The 25,812-nt window shown below is 40.1% G+C and overlaps 1 protein-coding gene across 13 annotated transcripts in view; it reads left to right on the forward strand.

Moving 5' to 3' along the window:
- Positions 1-25,812, forward strand: part of NRXN3 (neurexin 3) — a 983,905-nt gene that overhangs the window by 713,717 nt on the left and 244,376 nt on the right. For all 13 annotated transcript variants that reach the window (XM_075503346.1, XM_075503345.1, XM_075503342.1 and 10 more), the window contains one exon: positions 3,422-3,603. In XM_075503346.1, coding sequence (XP_075359461.1) covers positions 3,422-3,603 — 182 coding nt within the window. The remainder of the gene's footprint in view (positions 1-3,421; positions 3,604-25,812) is intronic.

Raw genomic sequence — 25,812 nt, forward strand, 5'->3', positions numbered from 1 at the left:
TTTCAGGCCTTGTCAAGTTCTGGTGAAGCTGAAATCTCCTTTCCTGAAGTCCAGGGCTGTAATTCTACTGTTTGTCTTGTTCAATTCTCTTTGAATTTTAAACTCCATAAACTTATGGTTGCTGCAGTCAAATAGAAGCATTTAAATCAAGTGTGTTTGTGTTGTGTTTTGGGTTTTGGTGTTTTTTTGGTGTTTTTTTTTAATGGGATTGCAGTGTGATAGTAACTCTTGTTATCCTTCCTCTTCCACTTTTATTTGATGTCTGCACCTTATGTTTTCAGACTGGAGTGACTATTTTGTTCGTACTTTGGGGGGAAAAAAGTGGTACTGGTGCAATGTCAATATGCCATCTCTTTCCAAACAAGGCAATGGGTATCCTGTATACCCTCAAAAAGGTGGGAAAGGGAAGGGACATTGACATACCCAACAAACAAGTGGCCAATCTATCATTATGCAGATAACTGACCTGGACAATAAGGAAACAACTGCTGGCCACCAGGCTTCAGTTAACAGGTTAGTTTGGGCAGTGCTAGTCTGGTTGTTGCATCTGAATGATCTTCGTGCACAAACCCAAAGTACTGAATATCTTAAAGTAAGGCCTAGAAGCAAAAATCTGTGTTCTGTGAGGAGACAATGAGCTCCGCTAAGCAGTGAAGTCCCATGACAGGCCTATGAAGACATAATTGGTTCTCACTGGCTCTCATAAGAGCACTGACATGCTCTACCTGCAGCCAAATAGTTCTTAGAGAGGCAAATAAATCATTTGTCTTCATAAATAGCAAAAAACTCTCTTCCAAGCTTGTCTTCTCTGCTGAAGGGCCTGATAACCAGTACAAAGAAAAAGAGGAGAACTTGCAATTCAAGTGAGAATAGTTTTGGAAGGTGGGTTTTAATCTGTGAAGCCATCAACGAATTAATGAGTTAACTCCGTCTTGTTTTACTTAAGACATCGCTATGCCTTGTTTTAGTCTGTAATGCAATACACACAACTTCTAGAACAAACTGATAAACTGAGGGCAGATATTTGTAGTGTAGTTTATAGTGGGCTGTTGATATACTTGTGCATGGTGGGAAGCCATAGATACTTCACTACCTGGTCATCTCCAACTGTTTCTCTAACCAAGAGATTACAGACACAGTTGGAGATGCATTTAAACAGACAAACAAAACCCCTTTCTACATATTTTTCAATAGTCGTGCACCCTCCATCTTGAGTTCAAAGCTGAATGAGGAGATAGGGTTCAGTCTGTAAAATTAATCTTTCTGGAACTGAAATGATGTATGTGCACAGTTCCAGTATGCCAATGTGCTCTTTTGTTAATTCAGAATTATGAGTGAAATTTCCTACCTAACCCTGATTTCAGACACATTTGTTCGAATTTACTGTGCATGTTCTGGTGGGTATGCACAGACCTGGAAGGAATGAAACGTGGATTCATTTTCACTCTGTCATTGAGTCAGCTGTTCACGAATCGTTTCCCGTCTGTGTGCCTGAGTTTTTGATGTCTGTTTTGGTAATGTGTGCTGAGATGTCTAGAGGAAGCCTCTTAAGCAAGGGTGAAGAGTATCTCTTATTTCTACTAATATGTAGTATTTGTTTGGAATTCAGGTCATAAAGAGCTTTAGTGGAGCTGCAGCTTCATAGGCAAGTGTAGAAGTTACCCAGATATGATCCCACCTTTTTCTGTACCTAATTACATTTACTCTGTTCGGGGTTGCTTGATACATGTTGCTGATTGGTATATGGTGGGGGGAAAAAAAGTCATCAGTTGTAGTTTTGCTCAGACTGGAAAATGTACCCAGTACATTGTCTGTACTTTCTACAGATATTTCATCCCTGATGCAGTAAGGGGAGCTGGCTATTTTTGCTCACTGTTCTGTAGCTTGTGACCTGTTGTAACAGCACTCAGAAAATGAGGTGCAGTAAGTGGCTGAAGCATTGAGAAGTGTTGTTCCTGTCCTGCCTGTAGATATGGGTCTAAGACAGCAATTTTAACCATATATTCCAAGAAGCTCAGGGACTGCTTTTATAACTACTGAGTTATAAAATCCTGCTCCTAACTCAGAGCGTTGAGTACAAGTGAGAATGTGAACGCCGAACACTTGCTTCTCAGCTTCTTCATCTGTGACAATAATTCCTCACTTGCACGTCTGTCTTGCTCAGCTCAGATGGCCCTCGTTAATGTGGGAGGACAGCGTTCAGGTTTGGTGTTGCCCTTAAAAATAAGGTCAAGGAACAAATTCCCAGGCTCACTGTAAAGACGAACAATGCTGGAAATATGTGGACTAGATATCCAAAATTCTTCAGAAGTGTTGAGAAAAGGATAGTCTCCCACTATGTGTGTGAATAGTCTTCAGCTGAAGACAAGCCCAGCCTCAAAGGCGGCTTCCAAATATTCCCTTTGAATCCCCATACAAGATTGAATCCCATGCTTCTGAAACAGGTGTGGCTTGGTTTTTTTCCCCAACAGTAGTGTCCTATCTGGCATTGTCTGAGATACTAACAAGAATGAAATCATTCATTCTTGATAAGCTCTTCACTTACCTTTGTCTTAAATGCTGCTTGTCTTTATTTAGGAACTAGTAAAATGTACTTCATCAGGTTGTATCCAGAAGAAATTTATTGAGTGATTTATACCTTAAGAGGAAGCTTACTTGTTTGTTTGTAGTTCCCCTGCTGTGATGTGTGTAGGAAGATGAGGATGTTCTGAATAACATACATGCACATTTAGGTGACTCTCTGGAAGTGTTTGTGAGTCTCGAGTCCATGCTGATCTGAAGGATGAACTTTCCATAAGGAGGGAATTAAGTTGTTTGTTATTGAGTCTAATGGTACACAGCTAATGGTGAAGGAACAGATATGTTTTGTCTGATAAAAAGCTATTTCACCTTCATATCTCCTTCCGTCAGAAGAAGTATCTAGAATTCCAGAGCCATTGCTCTACAAAGGAAAACACAATTTTATAGATTGAAGAATACATGTGAGAAGTTGGAGAGGACAATCTAAAGCACCATTTTATGTGTGTCTTATAACACATATGGAATCAATTCCAATATCAAAGAGGGCTCATGATGTCATTTGTCATGAAATAGAAAGGTTTTAGTACGTGTTGTCCTCTTCTGTTACCTGGTTGAGCCTGGAAATACATATTTTCATCATCTACTCTATTAATAAATTTTCCTGGAGTCGTCTTGGGCTATCAGTAGCCTGGCCAGCAGGAGGCATTAATTTCACCCCTTTAATGAAAGTATATCACAGAATCACAGAATCGTATAGGTTGGAAAAGACCTTTAAGATCATTGAGTCCAACCATATGCTTGCTTATATTCCTCTCGGAAGTCAAAGCGTTATTACCAGAGTTGGCAAATAAATAAATGAAATGGGTAACTAATACTTTTTTCTTGGTTTTGTGTTTTGTAGCTGGTGCCACGTATATATTTGGGAAGAGTGGAGGTCTCATCCTGTACACCTGGCCAGCTAATGATAGACCGAGCACAAGGACAGACCGTCTTGCTGTGGGCTTCAGCACAACAGTGAAAGATGGCATTCTTGTTCGGATTGACAGTGCCCCTGGGCTTGGTGATTTTCTGCAGCTGCACATAGTGAGTATAGATAGGCCCATGTCTATGCCAGACCTGGGTTTCTGTTATCTGAATATGCATTTGAAGAAAACTATTACTATAAAGTAGTATATATCATACTCTGCACTTTCTGTATCTTCAGCACTCATCAAATTAACCTGCCTTAGGTAGTTCTTTAGGGTTTTGTAGAATTACTGAATGGGATGCACAGGGAACCAAGTCTGGGTGCCAGAAGAAAGGAGTGGGGGTGACACCAAACCAAGCAAAAAAAAAAAAAAAAAAAGCCTTATGAGATTCAATAGCAGTAAGGTTTATTAAAAAAATGTAGAACTATTTAAATATTTTGCGGCAGTGTTAATCTACTGTGGCATATGCACAGTCCTGAATATATCTGAATTTATGGTGGAGAGTATTCCTGTTCTCAGAAGGCGAAGAATGAAATGCAGGGATAGGTTTTGGGTTTTTTTTCCTCACTGAGAAAGTTAAGTGAGAACTTGAACAGATCCTCAAGCTGATATGACTGATGCTTGCTTTAGAAAGATAGTTCAAAAGAATAAGAACTTAATGTTGTTAGCACAACATGGCTTTGTGAGAAGAAAATAGACTTTTTTGTGAGAGCAAATATTAAAGTAGGGAAACTTGAATGAAGGTGGCTTTAGGGAGAATTGAATCGTTTGAGAAAATGAGAACACTAGGACTGGAAACTTTTGGAGTTTGTTATTTTATGTGACGCTTGGGGGGGGGGGGGTTTGCTTTGTTTTCCTTTGTAAACAATGTAGCCAAGAAGTTTACTAGAGGTAGAAGCTGGTCATGTTACTCGATGCTCAGATTATTTCCAATGTCTTATGCATTAATTCACAGTGGAAGGGGAATGGGCCATTTGCAGGTTTTGAATGACCTGGGGAGTTGTTGACATTTCACTGGAACTTCAAGATATAAGTAAACAGGAGGAATGCCAGGGGCCAAAACACAGACCTAATGTGAATGACTGAGGGTCTTAATCTGCTGCTGGAATTTGCCGTGTTCAGAATCATGTTGAAGCACTGGATTTATTACAGGGTGGTTCTGAAACAAGGGTCAGGGCTAGTACTCATTGCCAGCATTTTATGTGGTTTTATTTTGAATTTTATTGTAAAACTCAGATTCATTTGAATGGGCTAGAATATGGCCTCGAGCCATTAGACTGTCACCAATTCTGGTTTCTCTCTTTTTGTGATATATCCAAATTTTTAGTTTGTGCTTTGTTCTGGAATGAAAGTGAGATCAAATCCTGGCATTTTAAGAAAAACACTTTTTCTTGCTCTCTTAAAAACAAAACAAAAAGAACGCCAGAAGGCTTTGTAAAGTGAGCAATGCTAAGCCTAATGGGTTGAAATTCTGTAACTCACATTAAGCAAAAGTGGTTGGATATGTCTGAGCAAGAGAATGTCTATTCTTCAGATGTATTAACATGTGTAAAATGCTATCTGTTAACTGGAGAACAGTATGCCTGGCTTGTGAGGAGAGGTGCAGAGATATGAATTTGTTCAGTCTTAGAAAAGGAAGTCTAAGATGAGATCTTGTTGCTCTTGGCTGCCTAATGGGATGTTACAGAGAAAATGGAAGTCAGGCTCCTCTTTGTGGTACTCAATGGAAGGAAGAGGGGAAATGGACACAAGTAGCAAAAAGGAAATTTTAATCTTGCATTAAGATAAGAACTTGCACAATGAGTCTTTTCAGTATTAATGATGAAGGCACATCATTTTTCTCTATTCCCTGGTCTCGAATATAATCAACTCTACCCTTAAAAATTAGTCCAAATGAACTTTTTAATGAGTGATCTTCTTTTAACTTTATAACCAGTTTTGCTGTATAGATTGAAACAAATGAAACGAATTGAACCTGAGGTGTAAGTGTTCATTTAAAAAAAAAATAGTAAGTTCATGACTTTTCCTTTCCAGTCAGTTTTGGAAAGGAAATGAATGAAAGTTTTTCTGCTTCCTCCCCATCTATTTTGTTCAAACTACTCTGAATGGCACGATGCTACTTTCAGATTATTTCAGATATCTAAATCAAAGCTATTAATTGTCGCTGATATTAATGCTAAAAGTTCTGTTGACTGCTTCCTGTGTAGTTTGGCCAATTTTGTCCCTGAAGATGTTCACTAGCAGCAAATATAGAACTCGTTCAGCTTCAATTTCTCTTGTTCTTTTGTGATCAGGATGGATTAGGAGGATTTGTGAGCCATTCATGAGGAGCAAAGGCATGCTGCTGTGCTCTTCTGGGTATGGTATTACTGTTCATCATACATATCACTGACTCTACCTAAATGTTCAAATAAAGAATGTAGTCTGAGACTCATGCTGTTATATGCAATAGAAAAGTTGAAGAGGAACTTTTTAAAGTGTTACTGGCTTCTTGAATGTCTGTGAGACTTTGTTACTTCTGGTTTATGGTTCAAAGTCACAGAAGTGAGGTTACATAAAGATTATTTTGGAAAAAGTTGAAATCTAAAATGAAAGGTGCATCTTGAAATTACATTTAAAATGCAAGACCATATAGGACCTCTTACTTAGCAAAATGCATGCAAGCTTTCCATGAGACGAAGATCTTTCCTAACTGACTGAGAACTACCACGTGCTTTGTGCTGTCATGTTCAAAGACTCTTTCTGTCTTCCTTTCTTCAAAACCTCGTCCGTCCATTAGGCCGTTTTCAAGTGTCAAGAGAAACAAGGCAGCGTGGAGCAAATTATAATAGAAATATGGGAAGAATCAATTTTGTAGATCAGAGCTATGAAAGCAGATTAAACTGATAATAAAACAAAGTTTTAAAAAATGCAAATACTTAAACCATAAAGCAAATTGTAGGAGAAAGAGAGAATAGGTATTAAAATGGGGAAGACCAATGTTAATGTAATTTATTTTATGTATATTTAGCAACTTGACTGTTTCAGGAGCAATTATATCTAATAATAAAAGTGGCAGGGATTTTCCTGGATGAAAATTGAGGAGACCTCTTCTTCTGGGGCCTTTCTGGATATTCCAGTCACAGACTTCATTTTGGATGCTATTTAACGGATTCTGACCTCCTCACACTTCCCTGGGTGTTCTGTTGGTGATAACAGGTGACAAAAGCCACCTGGTGATCACTGTTTTCTAATGAGCATCATTAAACTAAAATTTAATTCAAAAGTCATAGTATAGGCTATGGTTTATCAAGATCTGATGCTATTTTAAAGATTGTAAAAGTGGCTCGTAATCTGCTAAGGAGACTTTTTAATAGTTTGCCTGCTTTTTGAATATCGTTTATGTTCTGGAGTCTTCATTATAATCTTTTTCTATTTGTAAAATTGAAAGTCAAAAAAAGATACCTTATAACAAGTTACATATTTGCTTGTTTAATTTATGGTTGTTCTGTTTGGATTCATTTTTTAATTATGAGTCTTTCAGACATTGTGGAAATTTATTGACTAAGGCGTCTGTTTTATATGACAAAAAATTACAGCCTCTGAAACTATTTTCTCTCCTGATTTACAATAAATTATAAGCTGGCAGTCCTGCAAAAATGGATGGCCTACCATCCATATCAATGTTGTATATGAAGCATGAGGTGTTTGTGTGAACAGACTGTAGCACATGGAAAGAGAGTGTTGTTATAGCATCAAATCCCTCCTTATGAGATTCCCCCCCCCCCCCAATTCATTCAAAGCACCAAGTCCAAACCTGTACCAGAAAATTGCCTTCCACAACGGATGCTTAAAAGACTACATGTATGAGTTGTGGTTGAATGTTTCTATATGTTCATTCACCTCACACTATGACACCTATTTTGTGATTTACAACATGCAAGAAATCTTCATAGAGATCAAATGGGGAGAGGAAGACAGCTGCAGGTGATGATGGATATCATTCTTGTGATGGCTATGGAGAGAGAAATCACCCTCAATGTACACTGCTGGTTTATTCTGCAGTCTTTCATTTTGATGTGTATTGTAAACTGTCATCTCACCTCTGGCTCTTCAGAATACTGTTGTGAGACTGGTCCAGTTTCTGAATTGCTTGTAAAAAGTAAACTCTAGGCTTGGGCAAAAATGGTAGTGATTTTGGAAGGAATTTTGCTTAAGTAGTCCCAGGCTAATGAGGATCCATCGCTTTGCACCAGACTGCAACTGAAGGCTACAGGATTTCATGTAGAACATTCTTATTCTTAAGCAATAAGTATAAGAAAGTTTTCCCTAAGTTGGAGATGGCATTACTAAGTGAGAATGGGTATAAATGGAAGAAAATATATGTGTATGTTCTGCCAAATTTGTTCAGTTATACTGTGATTGGCCAAAGTCTGTGTTTGGGTTTTATGGCTGTAGAGACAATTCTGGCTCCTCTGTACAAAGAGTGTCCTGGAGACTCCCTCCAAAACTGCAGTGCCATGTCATCTGAGCAGAGAGAGAAGAATAATTGGAATCAGGATAAGGATAACCACAGAGGTTGTATGATGAACTGAATATCTTAAGGGCTAGACTGAGATAATCAGTGGAGTTTGTGTTTTACCTTTTTATAACCAAAATCACCTTGAAGCAAAACATTTCAGCCTTTCTTAGGCCAAATTTGGGGTGGACATTAAAAGGGTTACATTTTATAGCCAAGAAAGTAGAAATAAGAGGGTTTCCTTAAGACTAGCTTGTTTTATTTTGCAGGCAGTATATCTATACAGAGGTGATAAACCATGGAAAAAAATTGAGTGATCTGCTTTGATCTTCTATCTTGTGTTTTGGGGTTTTTAGCTGCCTTTACTGTCTTTATGGTTACAGTTTTCTCTTAAAGTGGGTGTTTCACCATGTTAGACCTCCTCTTTTATTCTTGTATAAACTTCTTAGTTTATTCAAGTTTAATTTTTGTGAATACTAATAATTTCACTCCACCATATCTTGATCTCGTTTGCATTGGTGTGCATTCAGAATACTGCTATTATTCTTGCTTTTTCAGGCTTTTAACCGGTATAAAGTAAGTCTTTGAGTTTGATACACTTCTTGGGAGTATACCAGAAGTGGATGAGCATCAGTGTCCCATAAGCAGTTATCAGTTCCAAAGTGTTTAATGCCCATCATGTCTCATTTCATTCAAGAAACAGTAAAGAACTGTGTACATTTCTCCTAATTACATTTATACAAATTATAAGCCCCTACAGATTAGTATGGAATTCTATGTATTCTTAGAATCATAGAGTAGTTTGGGTTGGAAGGGACCTTTAAAGGTCATTCAGTGAAAGATGTTTTATACTGAAGTATGCCAGTGGATCACCAAAAGGTGAAGTGGGGCAGAGGCTTCTTTGTTGAAGCAAGAAATTGTTCACTGTCTGGGTATATGAGACAACATCTTGTGTAACACATTTAGCTGAGGAAGTGAACAACTAATGAATGAGTGGCTAGACTGCATACTGGTGAAGGGAAGGAATTAGCGTGAGCTTTCAAGAAGATGATATTGTCTGGATCCTTAGAAGGTCTAAAAGAACAGACTGTCTAAAGACATTTTCCACCAAGACAAAATCTAGCAACCTAACTGAGGGAGTACTCCGCAGGTCTCCTGTAACTATTAATGTATAAAAACTATCTATATGTAGCTTTCTGTTAGGGATAAGTTATATGGCAGAGACTTCTGAATATATTGTCTTCAATAGGTGCAACCTGAGGATTAACATATGCACAAAGACTTGAAACCATGACTGCTAACCTACCAGGCAAGATGGCAAGTGAGATGAATGAGGGAGTGGGAGAAGTGTCCTGATTTACAGAATCACAGAATCGTATAGGTTGGAAAAGACCTTTAAGATCATCGAGTCCAACCGTAAACCTAACACTACCAAGACCACCACTATACCATGTCCCTAAGCACCTCATCCAAACATCTTTTAAATACCTCCAGGGATGGCAACTCAACCACTTCCCTGGGCAGCCTGTTCCAATGCTTGATAACCCTTTCCGTGAAGAAAAATTTCCTAATATCCAGTCTAAACCTCGCCTGGCGCAACTTGAGACCATTTCCTCTTGTCCTATCACTTGTTACCTGGGAGAAGAGACCGACCCCCACCTCTCTACAACCTCCTTTCAGGTAGTTGTAGAGAGCAATAAGGTCTCCCCTCAGCCTCCTTTTCTCCAGGCTAAACAGTCCCAGCTCCCTCAGCCGCTCCTCAGAAGACTTGTGCTCCAGACCCTTCACCAGCTTTGTTGCCCTTCTCTGGACATGCTCCAGCACCTCAATGTCCCTCTTGTAGTGGGGGGCCCAAAACTGAACACAGTATTCGAGGTGCGGCCTCACCAGTGCCGAGTACAGGGGCACGATCACTTCCCTAGTCCTGCTGGCCACGCTATTTTTGATACAAGCCAGGATGCTGTTGGCTTTCTTGGCCACCTGGGCACACTGCTGGCTCACATTCAGGTGGCTGTCAACCAACACCCCCAGGTCCTTTTCTGCCAGGCAGCTTTCCAGCCACTCTTCCCCAAGCCTGTAGCGTTGCATGGGGTTGCTGTGGCCCAAGTGCAGGACGTTGCACTTGGCCTTGTTAAACCTCATACAATTGACCTCGGCCCATCGATCCAGCCTGTCCAGGTCCCTCTGTAGAGCCTTCCTACCCTCAGGCAGATCAACACTCCCACACAACTTGGTGTCATCTGCAAACTTACTGAGGGTGCACTCGATCCCTTCGTCCAGATCATTGATAAAGATGTTAAACAGAACTGGCCCCAGTACTGAGCCCTGGGGAACACCACTTGTGACCAGCTGCCAACTGGAGTAAGCTCCATTCACCACAACTCTTTGGGCCCGGCCGTCCAGCCAGTTCTTTACCCAGCGAAGAGTACACCCGTCCAAGCCATGAGCAGCCAGTTTCTCCAGGAGAATGCTGTGGGAAACCGTGTCAAAGGCTTTACTGAAATCTAGATAGACAACATCCACAGCCTTTCCCTCATCCACTAGGCGGGTCACCTTGTTGTAGAAGGAGTCAGGTTGGTCAAGCAGGACCTGCCTTTCCTGAACCCATGCTGGCTGGGCTTGATCCCTTGGTTATTCTCTACATGCCGTGTGATAGCACTCAGGGTGATCTGCTCCATCAGCTTCCCTGGTACCGAGGTCAGGCTGACAGGCCTGTAGTTCCCCGGGTCCTCCTTCCGGCCCTTCTTGAAGATGGGCGTCACATTAGCTAATCTCCAGTCAGCTGGGACCTCCCCAGTTAGCCAGGACTGCTGGTAAATGATGGAAAGGGGCTTGGTGAGCACATCTTCCAGTTCCTTCAGTACTCTCGGGTGGATCTCATCAGGCCCCATAGACTTGTGAGTGTCTAAGTGGTGCAGCAGGTCACTGACCATTTCCCCCTGGATTATGGGGGCTCCATTCTGGTCCCCGTCCCTGTCTTCCAACTCCAGGGGCTGGGTACCCAGAGAACAATTGGCCCTGCTATTAAAGACTGAGGCAAAGAAGGCATTAAGTACCTCAGCCTTTTCCTCATCCTTGATCACTGTGTTCCCTCCCCCGTCTACTAGGGGCTGGAGATTCTCCTTAGCTCTCCTTTTGCTGCTAATGTATTTGAAGAAGTATTTTTTGTTGTCTTTTACAGCAGCAGCCAGATTGAGCTCTAGCTCAGCTTTGGCCCTTCTAATTTTCTCCCTGCACAGCCTCGCTACACCTTTGTAGTCCTCCTGAGTTGCCTGCCCCTTCTTCCAGAGGTCGTAGACTCTTCTCTTTTTCCTGAGTTCGAGCCAGAGCTCTCTATTCAGCCAGGCCGGTCTTCTTCCCCGCCGGCTCGTCTTTTGGCACCTGGGCACAGCCTGCTCTTGTGCCTTTAGGACTTCCTCCTTAAAGAATGTCCAGCCTTCCTGGACTCCTTTGCCCATTAGGGCTGCCTCCCAGGGGACTCTGTCGACCAGTCTCCTAAACAGGCCGAAGTCCGCCCTCCGGAAGTCTAAGGTGGCAGTTTTGCTGACCCCCCTCGCCGCTTCTCCACGTATCAAAAACTCTATCATTTCGTGATCGCTCTGCCCAAGACAGACTCCAACCATCACACGGCTCACCAGTCCTTCTCTGTTCATGAACAAGAGGTCCAGCGGGGCACCTTCCCTCGTTGGCTCGCTCACCAGCTGTGTCAGGAAGTTATCTGCCACACGTTCTAGGAACCTCCTGGACTGTTTCCTCTCTGCTGTATTGTATTTCCAGCAGACATCCAGCAGGTTGAAGTCCCCCACAAGAACAAGGGCTAGCGATCGTGAGGCTTCTCCCAGCTGCTTATAGAATAGTTCATCTGTCTCCTCATCCTGGTTGGGTGGTCTGTAACAGACTCCCAGCACAACATCTGCCTTGTTGGCCTTCCCCCTGATTCTGACCCATAGACACTCCACCCTATCATCACCATCATCGAGCTCTAAACTATCCAGACACTCCCTGACGTACTAATGTTATTGACATATTTAATGTTATTGTATTAAGATTCAGCACAGTCTCTTTCATTTCTTCATATATATCTTTTATAAACATTTGTAGCTGTGGTTTGTCAATTCTTGAAGTTATGACTAAATAGTTAAATAGTCTAAACTATCCAGACACTCCCTGACGTACTAATGTTATTGACGTATTTAATGTTATTGTATTAAGATTCAGCACAGTCTCTTTCATTTCTTCATATATATCTTTTATAAACATTTGTAGCTGTGGTTTGTCAATTCTTGAAGTTATGACTAAATAGTTAAATAGTCTAAACTATCCAGACACTCCCTGACGTACTAATGTTATTGACGTATTTAATGTTATTGTATTAAGATTCAGCACAGTCTCTTTCATTTCTTCATATATATCTTTTATAAACATTTGTAGCTGTGGTTTGTCAATTCTTGAAGTTATGACTAAATAGTTACGGATGCCTTTAACCTAACTCAGGTTGCATATTATTTAAGATAACTGGGGATTGGCAAGATAGTCCTCATATAGGATGTGACATATATATATACACACACAATACTAAAAAGTATCTTATGTCCCCACCAGAACCTCCACTGTGTGCAACGGAGTAGGTTTCCGCTTAGCTGCGTGGGCCAGATAGTGTTGGCACCACAAGGATTGGGGTGCTGTCCCCTAGCAACAATGGGTGACTTAGGAGACTTTCTAACAAGCATTGAACTATTGCATTGCAGATGGGTTCTGAGGATCACGCAGAGCACATCACAAGTGTTTACCACCTTTCCATAATTATTTATATTAATAAATGTAAGTTGTAAGTCACGTCTTCCTTTTTTGCTTAGGATGGCAGTCATCTGCAGCTGAGACTTGCATCTTAATTGCACTCCATTTCTTTATGTTGATCACAAGAAGATGATTTAAGTGCGTCTGCGTTCATCAACATTGAAGCAGATTAACAGCATGCATACAGCCAGTTACTACTTTTCCTTAGATAGAAAAGTAATTTCTAGTTGATGAATGGCAAATTTTTAGATTTCTTGAATTTGTTTGCAAGAGGACAGAAAACTGCCCAGAATTGTGGTTTCTCTGGACAAAGGGGGAAATAGCTGAAAAAGATAAGATTAATATGTAATTTAAATACTAAAAGCGAAGAAAGTGAGCAGAAGACCATTGGTAATATTGGTAGTATGGATAACAGAGATATTTCCTTCACAAAAAGCCTACCCAAAGGCATAACAGGCATTTCGTTGAGAGATGCAAATCCATTTGCTGTCTCTGTGTAACAAGGTGTGGTGCGTGCTGTAGGGATGAATTTCTTGGTACTTCGTGTATATTACAGTTGGCTTTTTTCATGTGTATCACGACGTGCTTAGTGCACATGATTTATTATTGAAGTTATTTGGACTGAGGATGGTAAAATTACCCTAAGGACTAACTTGTAAGTTAAAAGACAAACCACAATAAATTCAGTGAGTGATTCACTGAATTCAGTACAAGTAAAATCTTGTGCACCCCCAGTGAGTAGGCTGGGGGTGCACAAGAATTTGGAAAGGAACACAGCCGGGACTGCTAACTCAAATTGACCAAAGGGACATTCCATACCATAAAATGTTGTGCTTAGCAATAAAAATGCAGGGAAATGAGGGGATGCTGGTGGTTATGGCCTGCATCTTTCCAAGTAACAGCTATGTGTGCTGAGGCCCCCCCCTTACGAGGAGGTGGCTCAACATTGGTCTGCCAATGGGAAGTAGTGAGGCTTTGCTTCACTTAGTGTCTTTATCTCAACCCACAAGTTTTCTCACTTTTGTCCTTCTGATTTTTTCCCCTGTCCCACTGTGGGGGGAGTGAATGAATGAGCAACTGGGTGGGTGCTTAGTTACTGGCCAGGGTCAACGCATCGCACATAGTCTTCACCTGGAAGAGGACCTCTGTTCCTGACCAAGTACTTTGAAAATACTTAATATACAAAGAGACTACTATATGCAGATCATCCACACAAAATGGAACATAACATAACTGCTTGCCAGTTATGTCAGGTTCATAGAATAAAAAAACCATAGCAAATGTAGAAGACTTCAGCATCATTGTTTTGCGTGTGGGAGGCTATATCTGAATGAGCCTCAAATTAAAGGTATGCAGGTCAGTGGCTGTTTTGTCAGCTGATGTGAAATTGCCAAAGATCCTGATTTTTTTTTATTTTTTTTTTTTAGTGGAAGTGTTCTATTTAAACACTCAAGGATCCTGTCCCAAAATGCCCTCAGCCTTTTCCTGTCCTTTTCTAAACTTTTTGGGTCTACAAAGTCCCATGTGTTTGTGCATGCTGCACTTATTGTTCCCTAGAGCGCAGAAGAATTACTAAAGGAAAACTAATTTGAAGAAAGAAAATGGACCTTCAGTTTTCAAAGCAGCTTTCAAATGTGTTATTGTTACTTCTGTTTTTAATTTGAAAAGGTGGTTAAAAATCCTTTTTTAATATATTTGAACTAGTTTACATTATGCATAGGAATGGTCCATCTATTTTTATCTACTAGCTCTCGGGAAAGAGTCTCTGTGGTAGGAGATCACAAGTTGAAACTAAACCTTGGAAGGTTAAGGAGCTTCTCACCCCTGTTTATGGCTGGCACAATTTGGCACTATGCCTCATCAAGTTATCTCAATGACCTTTTGAGCTTCAGTCCCTGCTTTGTTGCCAGTGGCTGTACCAGGTGTATGAATGAATGTATGTAGCTGAATGCAACGGTGCAGGAAATAGCGCTCTGATGTCCTGTGGCTAAAGATGATGGATTTTACATCCCTAGCTCCATTCAGGCAGCATGGAAGCTCAGTGCTTTGATACAGGGATTCATTAACTCCTCACTCAGTGACAGTGTGTGCATAGGTCCTAGTGCTTTCGCTGTTGTTACTGAAGGTTGTGAAGCTCATTAGAGATATGGAAGAAAGAGCTGGTAGGGTAATGTTAGCATGAATGGTAAAATTGCCAGTTGGACCACGAGTTAGCCTGATTAGAGTCAGAAATCTGAAAATAATCTTGGGGCTTTGGCTCTGCAGCACAGCTGAGTTCAGCTGGACAATGGAGAGTGAAAATTAAGAATTGGAGGAGATGGAGGAAGAATCAATGCAAAGTTACATGGGTAATTTTGTGAAACCTGGCTTAAAGATACAGGTAACTAAATACACTACCTTTGCTGATTTTCCATTAAAAGAGAGAGCTTTGCTGCTTCATCAAGGAAGCAGACTTCTAATAAGATCATGGTTTGGTATAGTGGACAGAATTAACAGCATCTTTTTGAGAATACACACTTGCCCATTTTAGTGTCTGACTTGCAAAGTCAGACCATAGTAATTCAGTGTAAGTGCAGAAATAAAAAATACTCTCTTAATTAGAAGCAAAAATCTTAATGGGCTTGCTTATGTGGGAGATTCATCCCTAAATATATAGCCTCTGTTTAAAATACATTCTGAAGCTTGAAGCTTGTAGCTTGTTTAATTTGTGAAGGTTTGTCTTAGGATTTGTTGTGGTTCTATGAATTGTTATTAGGTGTTAAATGATCAAATATCAGAGTATCTCACAGTATCTTTCCAAAGACCCTGTATGGCAATAAATGTTATGCTATTGCTTTTTCTTGTACACTGTATAAACAAATACTGTGTTTGGTTTAATATTTATTTTACTCTCTCCTGTGACTATAATGTAGAATGTTTATGTAGAATATGTCATCTAGGACTATATTATATATCATAATGTCAGTAAAACTTGAGCTGAACTGTCTTTATTGTTTTGCAGTACTTCCTCTTAGTATTTCAGAACTAATAATTGGGATTTTCACATTTTGTCACGGTCTTGTCAGTGAGTGAATAAACCAGGAAATACTGGGACTTTTTTTGATGCTGAGAAAATTGAGATTTGGCTTCTTAATGTTTTTCTTTTAAGTGATAAATACAAAGGAGTGGAGTAGTGTGGTTTTTTTTTTTTCTGGCTGCGTCAAAGAAAGAAACCCAGACAATCTCCAGTGAAGTTCTTTTCTTGAAATATCCAAGACCTGAAGGAGAGAAGTGTGAGGTTTTTAGTGCTCATTCCAAAAGAGGCTAAAATCTTTTATATTTGTAGACTCTAGTAACAATTGGCAATATATATTTTTCTCTTTTACAAGAAACATCAAACTTACAAGCTTATTCAGACCAACCTGTCTTACTTCTGTATGCTTGGATAAATTGCACTAATAGATTCTAAATTAAAGCTGTTTGTAATTAAAGCCTTTATCACCTTCGCTATGGTTGCATCAAAAAAGTAAAATAAAATTCTTGATCTTCATGTTAATGGATAGCAGCAGTGTATGATAATGACTCACTGCACATTCAAACATACTGAGTACTACTCAGAAGCAATTAAACAAGAGCAATTGTCAGTTTAATTTACCCCTGGCTTGGTATCTGATGTAACCTTCTCATCAAAGGTTAACAACTGTTTGGTACGACATCAGCTACAGCGAAATTGTTTCTCTGTTAAGCCTCTAGGAAGAACATCTTAAACAGGAACATATTATTGAATCTTACTAGCAAAATATAAACTTGATCTAATCTGAACAAGTTTATACATTGTTTGCACTATGACTTTAATTTTAGAGGATTTGAAAACTCAGTGCAGGGAAAAGATAACTTGATCACTGATATGCACCTGGTTCTGGGATGAAAAACAGCTGTTCTAGGGAACATAAAAGACTAGTCGTGCACAGTTTTACATGGGAAATGAAAGAAAATGCTGCTTTTTCTGTTCTACCAGGAGGCTGCAGAGGCGATTTTGAGGAGAAATTGCACTGAACTGGAGTTTGGCTAGAAGTCTTACATCCAAGTTCTTGTGAGTTTCTCTGACCATGAGTTTACAAGACAGGGGCACAGTTCTTATTCAGAAACATTGCCTTAACAGTTGTTATGATGCCTAAAACATATATATGCATTTCATTTTAAAACATCTATACAATTGCAGTACATCACAATATCTCATTGAAAGGTACACATGAACATCCTTATAGAATGAGAAAATGGAGGCCTTAGAGATTCACTGATGTAACTAGAGCCATTGCCTCAGAGTTGGAGCTGGCTGGCTCTGAACGTTCATCTTTTCTTAAGTCAGAAAGCTTTACAGTGCTTCCTTCTCCATCCTGAGAGAGTGGTTCTATACCAACAGCTAGGGCGAGGGTAGTGCCCTTGGAAAGCTGCTGTTGTCCACATCTGCTGTTGCCCACAACATCTGAGGACCGATTTTACAGCAGCAGGTGGTGTGTGGTGTTTTTGTTGTTGTCTGTTTTTTCTCTCTGTTTAAATGCTGATGGGGCCTGAACTTACTTAGCTTGTGTGTTGTTGGGATCACAGGCTGAAGTGGTATTATTTGTGCTAATAAGCCTCTCTGGTTAGTTAACCTTTCAGTACATAAAGCATGATTGAACTGAAGGCTTCCTGCTGATTTGAAAGGCTTTTATGTTAAATACATGATACAGGCATTTTCCTCTTCCATCTCCTTATGTAAAATAAGTGGGATGGGGGAGACGGCAAACACACAGTCTGAAACCCGGTTGAAGTAAAGCTTATGTAGTGTGAAAGCTTTCTTAAATATCTTGGCATATCTTTTTTTCAGCTACATTTAAATTCCTGATGCTTTGTTTAAGCAATTTGCAGCCTACAGAAAGAGACTGACTGCCTCATATAACTGGTATAATTTGAGCCAGTGTAAAGCATCAGCCAAGCATGTTTTTGCCTATACCTGATAACCAAGTATATTACTAGCTCTGACTGTCCAAATTTACTTTCAGTGCACACAGTCCCTGTTTTAGCTTATTCTTTATTCTTGTCAATTACTGATGTCAGGAGTGCGGTTTCTGGAAGCTGGGTAATAGAAATCATTGAGCATGACAAACAAAAGTATCTTATGCTGACTCAGGCTTCCTTTGCTATCTTATCATGACTCTCTTATTCTATTATTTTTAGACAATCTCATCTGAAAGTCAGTACCACATACAGGATTTCAGGTTTTGGATCATGTAAAACCCTTTAGTATGATGCCACTCAGCCTTAAAGAGATGGTGGTATTAACCAGTTCTATAGGGAACCATGTCATGCTTCTAGTATACTATTTTAACTAGCGATAGGAATGAGATCCTCTGACTTTGCAGGCATTTCCCATTTATTTAAAGGGAAAGGATCTAGTCTGTCTTTGGGTGCATTGCTAATGCAATTTTTACAAACATTTCTTGCTATCTGCAGGTTATCCTTTTGTAGATGGTATATTGTATCCCAAATAGATTTAGAGAGACTAGGCCCTCAATGGGCAATGACCTTTTGGCAGAATTCAGGTGGGCAACACATGCTGCAGCATTGCAGATTGAAGTAAATGTATCTCCACAACAAAATAGAGGTTAATACAGCATTCCAGTAGTAGCCACTGGATCTGCTCATATAATGAGCTGGGCAACATGTGGAAAAAAACTTGGGGCTTGCTGAAAGGTAGTTAAGCTATGCAACTAGGGGGGTGTCAAGGGAGAGGTAGGGGTTCCCTTTGGGTGTTGTTTTCTGTGTGGTGGTGTACAGGTGTACTGAAGAATTGGAGCAGGAAGGGTGATTTCAAGAAGGAAGTCTGGTCATGTTGAGTGTGTAAGCTTAGACTCCACAGCATCCAACATCCTGGGGAGTGTGGGACTGTCAGCACCTTTCCGCAGATAACAGTTTTACAGAACCACTGCCTTCAATCACCACTAAGACTTGATTTTGCATCCTTACAGTTTCAGGAGGGTTTTACAAGAGGAATTTTAGTTCATTGTTCTGTTACATGGAAAGGATTTTCCTGTGATGTGTTAAAGTCTAACTGTACTGATTCTGTCCAGTTGTGAGACTGGGTAATTCTCTTCTTGTATTTGTACTTCAAAGAACTTACATATCCTTACACGTGCAAGTCTTCTCTGTTTCTTTTAATGCAGAAATGTGGTTCTTACTGTTGTGGTATTTTCAAGCCCTTGCACTGTGTTCTTGTCTTCTCTGCTCTGTGTTTCTGTGGAGAAGGGGAGGAGGATGTGGTTTCTCATTTATATTTCTTTAAATCCTAACCTGTGGGGATCCAAATTAAATATAGTCCTCCTACAATGGTTACTGTGAATTACCTTAATTTTTTAAAATGAGGTAAACTCCATTTTGATTTGAGTCTGTAGGAAAAAGGCATATAGTTCAAACTATTTTACATGTTAGAAAACTGTTTTGCTTCAAACTGATTTAAAAGGCCTTACTGGTTTGTGTTCTGATCAGAATTTGTTTCCTGTGTAACAAACACGTGCTGGCTTTCTGATGGGGGGAAAAATCACTGTTTAGTTTTGGAGCTTCACAAATGGATGAGGTTTTCAGAGTTGCTGGCTGCGCATCTTAATTTAGGAGCACAGGACAGGGAGAGGACTATCTGGGTCATCAAGTTCAGTCCCCTACCTTTATAGGCAATTGCACCATCGCTGCTTCTTTTCTGGCTGCATCAGATCTACCTCATCCCTTCTGGTTTTCTGCTTCCGCTATTTCTCTTGAAATGCTGTTCTAAAATAAATTTTTTCCTACAGTTTTAAAGTTTAATTTATTTTCCAATCTATATGTATTCATGTATGTCAGTTTAACTTCCATTTGTTTTGTGCCAATGTTGTCCTTCAGCTCCTTTCTGGTTTTGGTGTTTATCTGTCAGCTGAATTTACAGAGAGGAATTGTATTGCCTGTGCTTTGTGTCAGCAACTCCCCCTCAATCCCTCCAGGCTTTTCTGGGTTATCTGAGTAGCACAATGGGACATCATGAAGATATCCCAGAGCTAATGCAAATTCAAACATACAAGTCTACAAGTTGCAGCTGCAGGCAGATTTCACTGCTGCTGCACCTGGATGTTCAGCTATGTTCAGGAGGATTTATTCACTCAGCTGCAGCACCAGATAGTCATTGCTACTTTGTTGTAGACCCAAGTTGGGTCTTTGCAAGCTGCGTTGGGTATCTTTGTACCTTACGTTTGGTTCTAAGCTTGGTTGGCTTTGTAGATCCAGCTCAGTGCATCTGCACGCAGATGTCATCCAATCACATTTGTTTCAAAATATTTTTACAGCAGTAGAGTGTGATCAGTTTAAAGGACACATTCTCAACCAAAGGCTTTAAGTTCCCATCCAATGTAGTGTTCTTCATCATAACTTCAACACTTTGTGTATGTAATTCTTTTCCCTGAGAGCTCATATTTTTCCACCTTTCAGTGGCAGCTGGTATTAAATGATAATGCTGGGTCAGAAGGGAGAGGGGGTGTCCTCTGGTTTCCTATTGTCAGCCTAGGAAATAAGCATTTTGACACATTAGATGACATGTTGGCTCAGTTTATAAAACCTGTATCAGAGGGGACATCATGTGATATGTAGTCTGGAGCCTTGCAGTGATTCCCACGATGGTTATTAATGGGCTTGTGAACTTGTGAATAGCGCATGGTAAATCTCGCCTTTGAGATAATTGAAAAAACATCACTTGTAATGTGAACAGCTGCACTGAAGGATGATCGCTGCTCTTTGGGGACAGAGGGTAATACCTTGTTGCACACCATTTTGAAGCAGTGCACCCAATATTGATCTACTTCGGCCATGTCTTAACATCCCTTGATAAGCTGCACAACGCATTTCCTGCTCGCCCTACTCCTATCCCTCTTCTCTCAGAAGAGCTACTTGTTAGCAGACTCATTTTATTTCCTTAATGAAAAACTTAGGTTACAAAACTGGCTGTGAAAAGAAGTAATATCTAGGAAAATGAGAGCTTTATAGATGCAGAGAAAGGGAGTATTTTGCCTTTTAAAATGTAGAAATAGGCAAAAAGGAGGAATATGAGCTCTTTTGCCCGCTTCATTTACATATTGCATAGTGCTTTCAGTGTTCTCCACATAACTCCTGGTCTTAATCTGACACACATCATTGTGACCAAAGTGATGATAATCCAGTAGACTTCTTGATATTGTTACAGTGAGATGCACATGGTGCCTGATTCTCATTGCTTTCTTCTTTGAATAAAACATGGTCTTGAGCAAAAGTGACAAATTCTAGTTTTTAAATTACTTTTAAGTATATCATGGTTGTTATTGTGGAGACAAATTTTGATTTCCACAGGGGTATTATGAGTGCACAATCCTTCCATTAGCATTCATGGAGTTGTGCTAGAATTTGGCTCATCATGTGTGTTCCCCAGTGCTCACTGAAAGAAGTTCCTGATTTGGAGCTACCTATGAAGGTGATGCTTGGTACTGATGATAGTCACTGGATAGTTACTGGTTCTTTGGATGCTAAAGGAAAAAAATAATTTAGCTTCTTACAGAAGCCTCTTGCCTTTCACATTTGCACTCCTGTGTCAAAAGCCACCCTTTTCCTGGGAGGATGAGTTGCATTGCTCCTTTCGCAGAACTGCTGGTGTACAGAAAGTGGTTTGGGGATTGGGAGGTCACTTGTATCACCTGGGCAAGGCCAGGTCTGAAGAATGCATTTGAGCTAGTCAAAGAGCTCAAAGCTTTAGCTGCTGGGCATTGTTCAGTGCTTTTTTAAGATGTTATTAATTGTCAATGTTGATGTGGTTTTTGGACTGTAGTGCAACTAGAACAAATTCTTTTTGCCTCCTGCCTATGGGAATAGGTGATAAGTTCCTGAAACCAGGCAAGTATGGGCCAGGATGAGTTCATCTGCAGGGCTGTGCTCTCTGGTGAGATTGTTGCTTTCTGTCTTTATCAAGTGTGATGCCTAGTGGCATTGCCTGTCTTCACTGGAAGTCTATTTTTTGCCAAATGGAAGAGTGAAAGGGAGAATAGTTGTTCTTTGTCACTAATTTAAAACAAGAACAAAAAAATTACTCCCTGCATAATTTGGGACTTTTGGCTTATATTGCCTGGACTAAAGAGCCTGTGGTCCACTTCGCTGTCAAACTGCACTGTGTTGGGTGTATAAATTAGGTCCAGAGATGACAGAAAGCATTACAAACTCTAGCACAAGCAGGGAAAGCTCTGCAAAAATAATCTGCTGCAGATGTGGTGTATCCACAGATGTGAATGCAGCTTGTTTAAATGCCACTGGGAGAAGCAAGAGAGCGGACTGCACAGCCATCTGATTGTATCATATCATATACATGTAAAACCATGTTTTGGGTGTAAATGGCAAGGTGGTAGCTGCAGGGTGGCCTCTGTGGGACAAGACCAGGGCTGCCCCATGCCAGACTGCTGGCTCCAAAACCACCACAGGACACAACTGAGGACATCAGCCAAGCCGGTGGCATCTCTGTGAAAGCATATTCAAGACAGGACAGAAACTGCCAAGAAGAGGAGGTGGGGGGAAAAGGGCGATAAACAGCAGAGGTAACACCAAGGTGAGAGGAGAAGGAGGAGGTGCTTCATGGCAGAACAGATATCCACTGCAGCCTGTGGAAGACCCCATGCTGGAGCAGATGGATATTCCCAAAGGAACTGGCCTGTGGAGACCCCACAGTGGAGCAGAGGAAAAATGTAAGAAGGAAGGAGCAGCAGAGAGAAACTGCTGTGTACTGGCCGTAACGTGCCCCTCCACCCCTTGCACATTTGCTGCCTCACTGAGGGGATTGAGTGTAACTTGTGGTGATAGCAAGGGGGGAGGAGAGTAGTCTGCAGTGGAGGAGTGAAGTTGAGCCTGGGAAAGGGGGAGGAAGAGGAGTTTTCCCTATGTTTTTATGTTTGTCTTTTTGTTTCCTGCCAACCAAATCAGTACATAAATAAGAATATATTAACTGGTAATAAATTAATTTCCCCAAGCTGAGTCCGTTTTGCCCGCAACAATAATTGGTAAGTGATCTCACTGTCTTTATCTTGACCCACGAGCCTTCTCACTCCTGTTCTCCTCAGCAGAAGGGAGGACAAACTAGGAAGGAGAGTGAGCAAGCGGCTGGGTGGGAGTTTGGCTGCCAGCCAGGTCCAAGCCTCCACCAAGCATTAGCAGTATAGTTTTGTGCAAATGGGAGGGTAAAACTCCTTTAATTCTTTTGTTGGTAAACCTGAGCCTGCCCCATATGACATGGCTAAATTTGACACTAAAGAGTGCTTTGAATCTAAAAGTGCTTTTTTTTTAAAGTGAGGATGGAAATAGATCAAGATAGCTAAAGGTGTCTGCCTTAAAGACAGTAAATTTAGTCTTCAAAGGTTCACCCCTGCATCTCATGCTGGCTGGGATTGTGGTGCTGCTTATGATCTGTGTGTCCTGCCTCCCTTCCCATGTCAGAGCTCTTTGTTAATAGAGTATGGATGACATGCTTGGAAATGTACGGTTATAAGGACAAACAGCAAACTGACTCTTAGATTTTAGGTAAATTTAAATGAGGCCATGGAACATAACTATACTCATTTAGTGGTTTAAAAGAATCTAGAAACCCTCGAAGGACCCGGAATTAATTTTCAAAGTATGGAAGGAATACTATTTGAAGGTAAAAGGGTGCTTTATTTTCCTAATGTAAACAACTCTGTTGTCTGACTTTTCTGAAAGTGCTTTGATTTATTCTTGATAGAAATAGACTATTCTTTTGAGAATTTTCCCTGAGATCAATATTAGGTCTGAAGGTTTGTAATGATAATGTCTCACTAACAATCCTGGTAGTTGTTATTGTTAGATTTGTCTCTTACTTATGTCCTTTATGTTTGACTGACAGAATTACCTAAGCATGGATAAGACCAGCATGAAGAAGCATACCATATAATTTTAGTCCATGCTTCTGTAGTGTAAGTGTCATGTAGTGTAATCTTTCTAGAACTGTGTGTGCAAACATATTGTCAGTTTCTGCCCCCACGTTTGGAGTGCTGGGGGATTCCTTCAAATGCGCTCCTTGGGAGCTCATTGACATGACACGTGGCATCACTGAAGGGTGCCAAACTGAGGAAAAAGTATGAATTAGTATAGATGAAGAGAGTATAGTCTTCAAAATATGGGAGTGAGGGGACAGTATGTTCCCATTGGAATGAGGATGAAATGGGCATTTCTCAAAGATCTGCCAAGGAAGTGCAAGTTGATATCTAAAATGGTCCAGGCCTTTCTGAAGCTTTATATGAAGCAGAAGTAAGGTGTAAAACAGTCCCAAAGGTCAGCAGAAAAGAATCTGCAAGCTTATTCAAAGTGGAATGTAGGATAAAAAGGGATATAAGATTAATATGATAGTTGGATATCTTCTGTAAAATTTCTCTAAGTCTTTGCCTTGGACAATGGCCTACAGGCTACACTGAACAATCAAGCCGTGGAATTACCTCAGGGAAAGTTGTCTCCTGAGGAGAAAAGTTGAAGATTAGAACATGCAGAGTATTATTAAAGATAAAGTTTGTTCTCTAGATTTCTGATGCAAAAAGGAATATAAATTTTTCTGAAGTAGAAAGATAAATAGTGCCCATACAATAGGGTTTTTTTATTAGGTAAGCTTAGATTATTTTTAAATGACCTTAGGGGGAAGGAATATGATGTCATTTTGCCACTTCATGACAATATCATATACTGGTTTATTGGAAAATGGCTACTACAGTATCTGATGTTATATAACAAACTTATAATCAACCAAGTTACACATTAAAATTTAGCTATAATGCTGCAAACAATAACCCAAATAAGATTAAAAGCATCTTGAAGTTTTGAAAAATGGCAACTGAGAGATACTGTGCTTCCAGCAGTAATGAAGAATGCTGTAGGAAAAGACCAAGATAATCATAATTTCCTCTCAAGACAGATTCTGTGTTGCATTTCCCAAGTCTTTTTCCGTTACTCTACAGTTAACAAGTGATGAGGATTTTACCACTTTGTATAAGTGATGATTTCACAACTGAGTAGGCTTTCATCTTTAACGTGGTAATAAAATCTTAATATAAATTGTTGAAAAGGCATGTTTCTATTAATACTTCTTAATCAAACATTTTTCTTCAATGATGGATTTATTTTGCAAGGGAAATAAATTTCACATATGTGAGGACAATTAATAGGAGCTCTGCTTTCCTTTTCTGAGGATAATTTTCCCCGCTAATATTCTAACATCTTTCAAAGTTGTCTATGATTATTCAAAAATACCTGTCTGTGGCAAACACTTGGCAGGTCCTTTACTGTCTTAGGATGCATATGTTGCTTTGACTGATGTATTTACTTTAAAATTTATCAGGTGTTGCTGTAACTTTTCTTTATAATCAATGCAAACCCTACACAAAAACCTTCTGTGCCCCATGGTTCAGTGCTTCATTACCAGCAGCACTCAGTGGCTCAGATGCAAGGCCAGTGCTCACTGCAATGCAGTGGTCAGGAAGGTTTTGGAGGTGGGAAGTAGTTTATTCTTCCATCTTCTATCACCCTGAATTTTTCTGTAGAAGCCTCCTGTCTAAAAATGTATTTGATGTTTTCCTACTTTGCTTGTGGGGTCTAATCATACAACCAGAGTAATACAGTTGATAAGATATGTCATCAGCCTTAAAAACTTGTCACTGACTTATAAATACTTCTGGATATGGGAAAAGAGAATAGTGGACCAAGTGATTAATAATTGATAGCCTTCATTAATGGCTTCAACCTTTGTAATTAACCTTCTGTTTTGTCTGAAACATGTCTACCTTTTCAGGTCAAGCACTCAGGGTGGGATACACTGAACTGTCAAAATGAAATATGAAGTGATGTGCTGGGAACTCCAGAACAGGTTACACACACTACTGGGAGACAGAGAAAAAACTCTGTTTAAAATTCACTGTTGTGTGCCAAGTTCATTACATATACTTGTATTATATCAGCTTTTTGGTTCAGTCTACCTGT

The sequence above is a fragment of the Mycteria americana genome, chromosome 5, assembly GCF_035582795.1.
Source record: "Mycteria americana isolate JAX WOST 10 ecotype Jacksonville Zoo and Gardens chromosome 5, USCA_MyAme_1.0, whole genome shotgun sequence".
NCBI lineage: Eukaryota > Metazoa > Chordata > Aves > Ciconiiformes > Ciconiidae > Mycteria > Mycteria americana.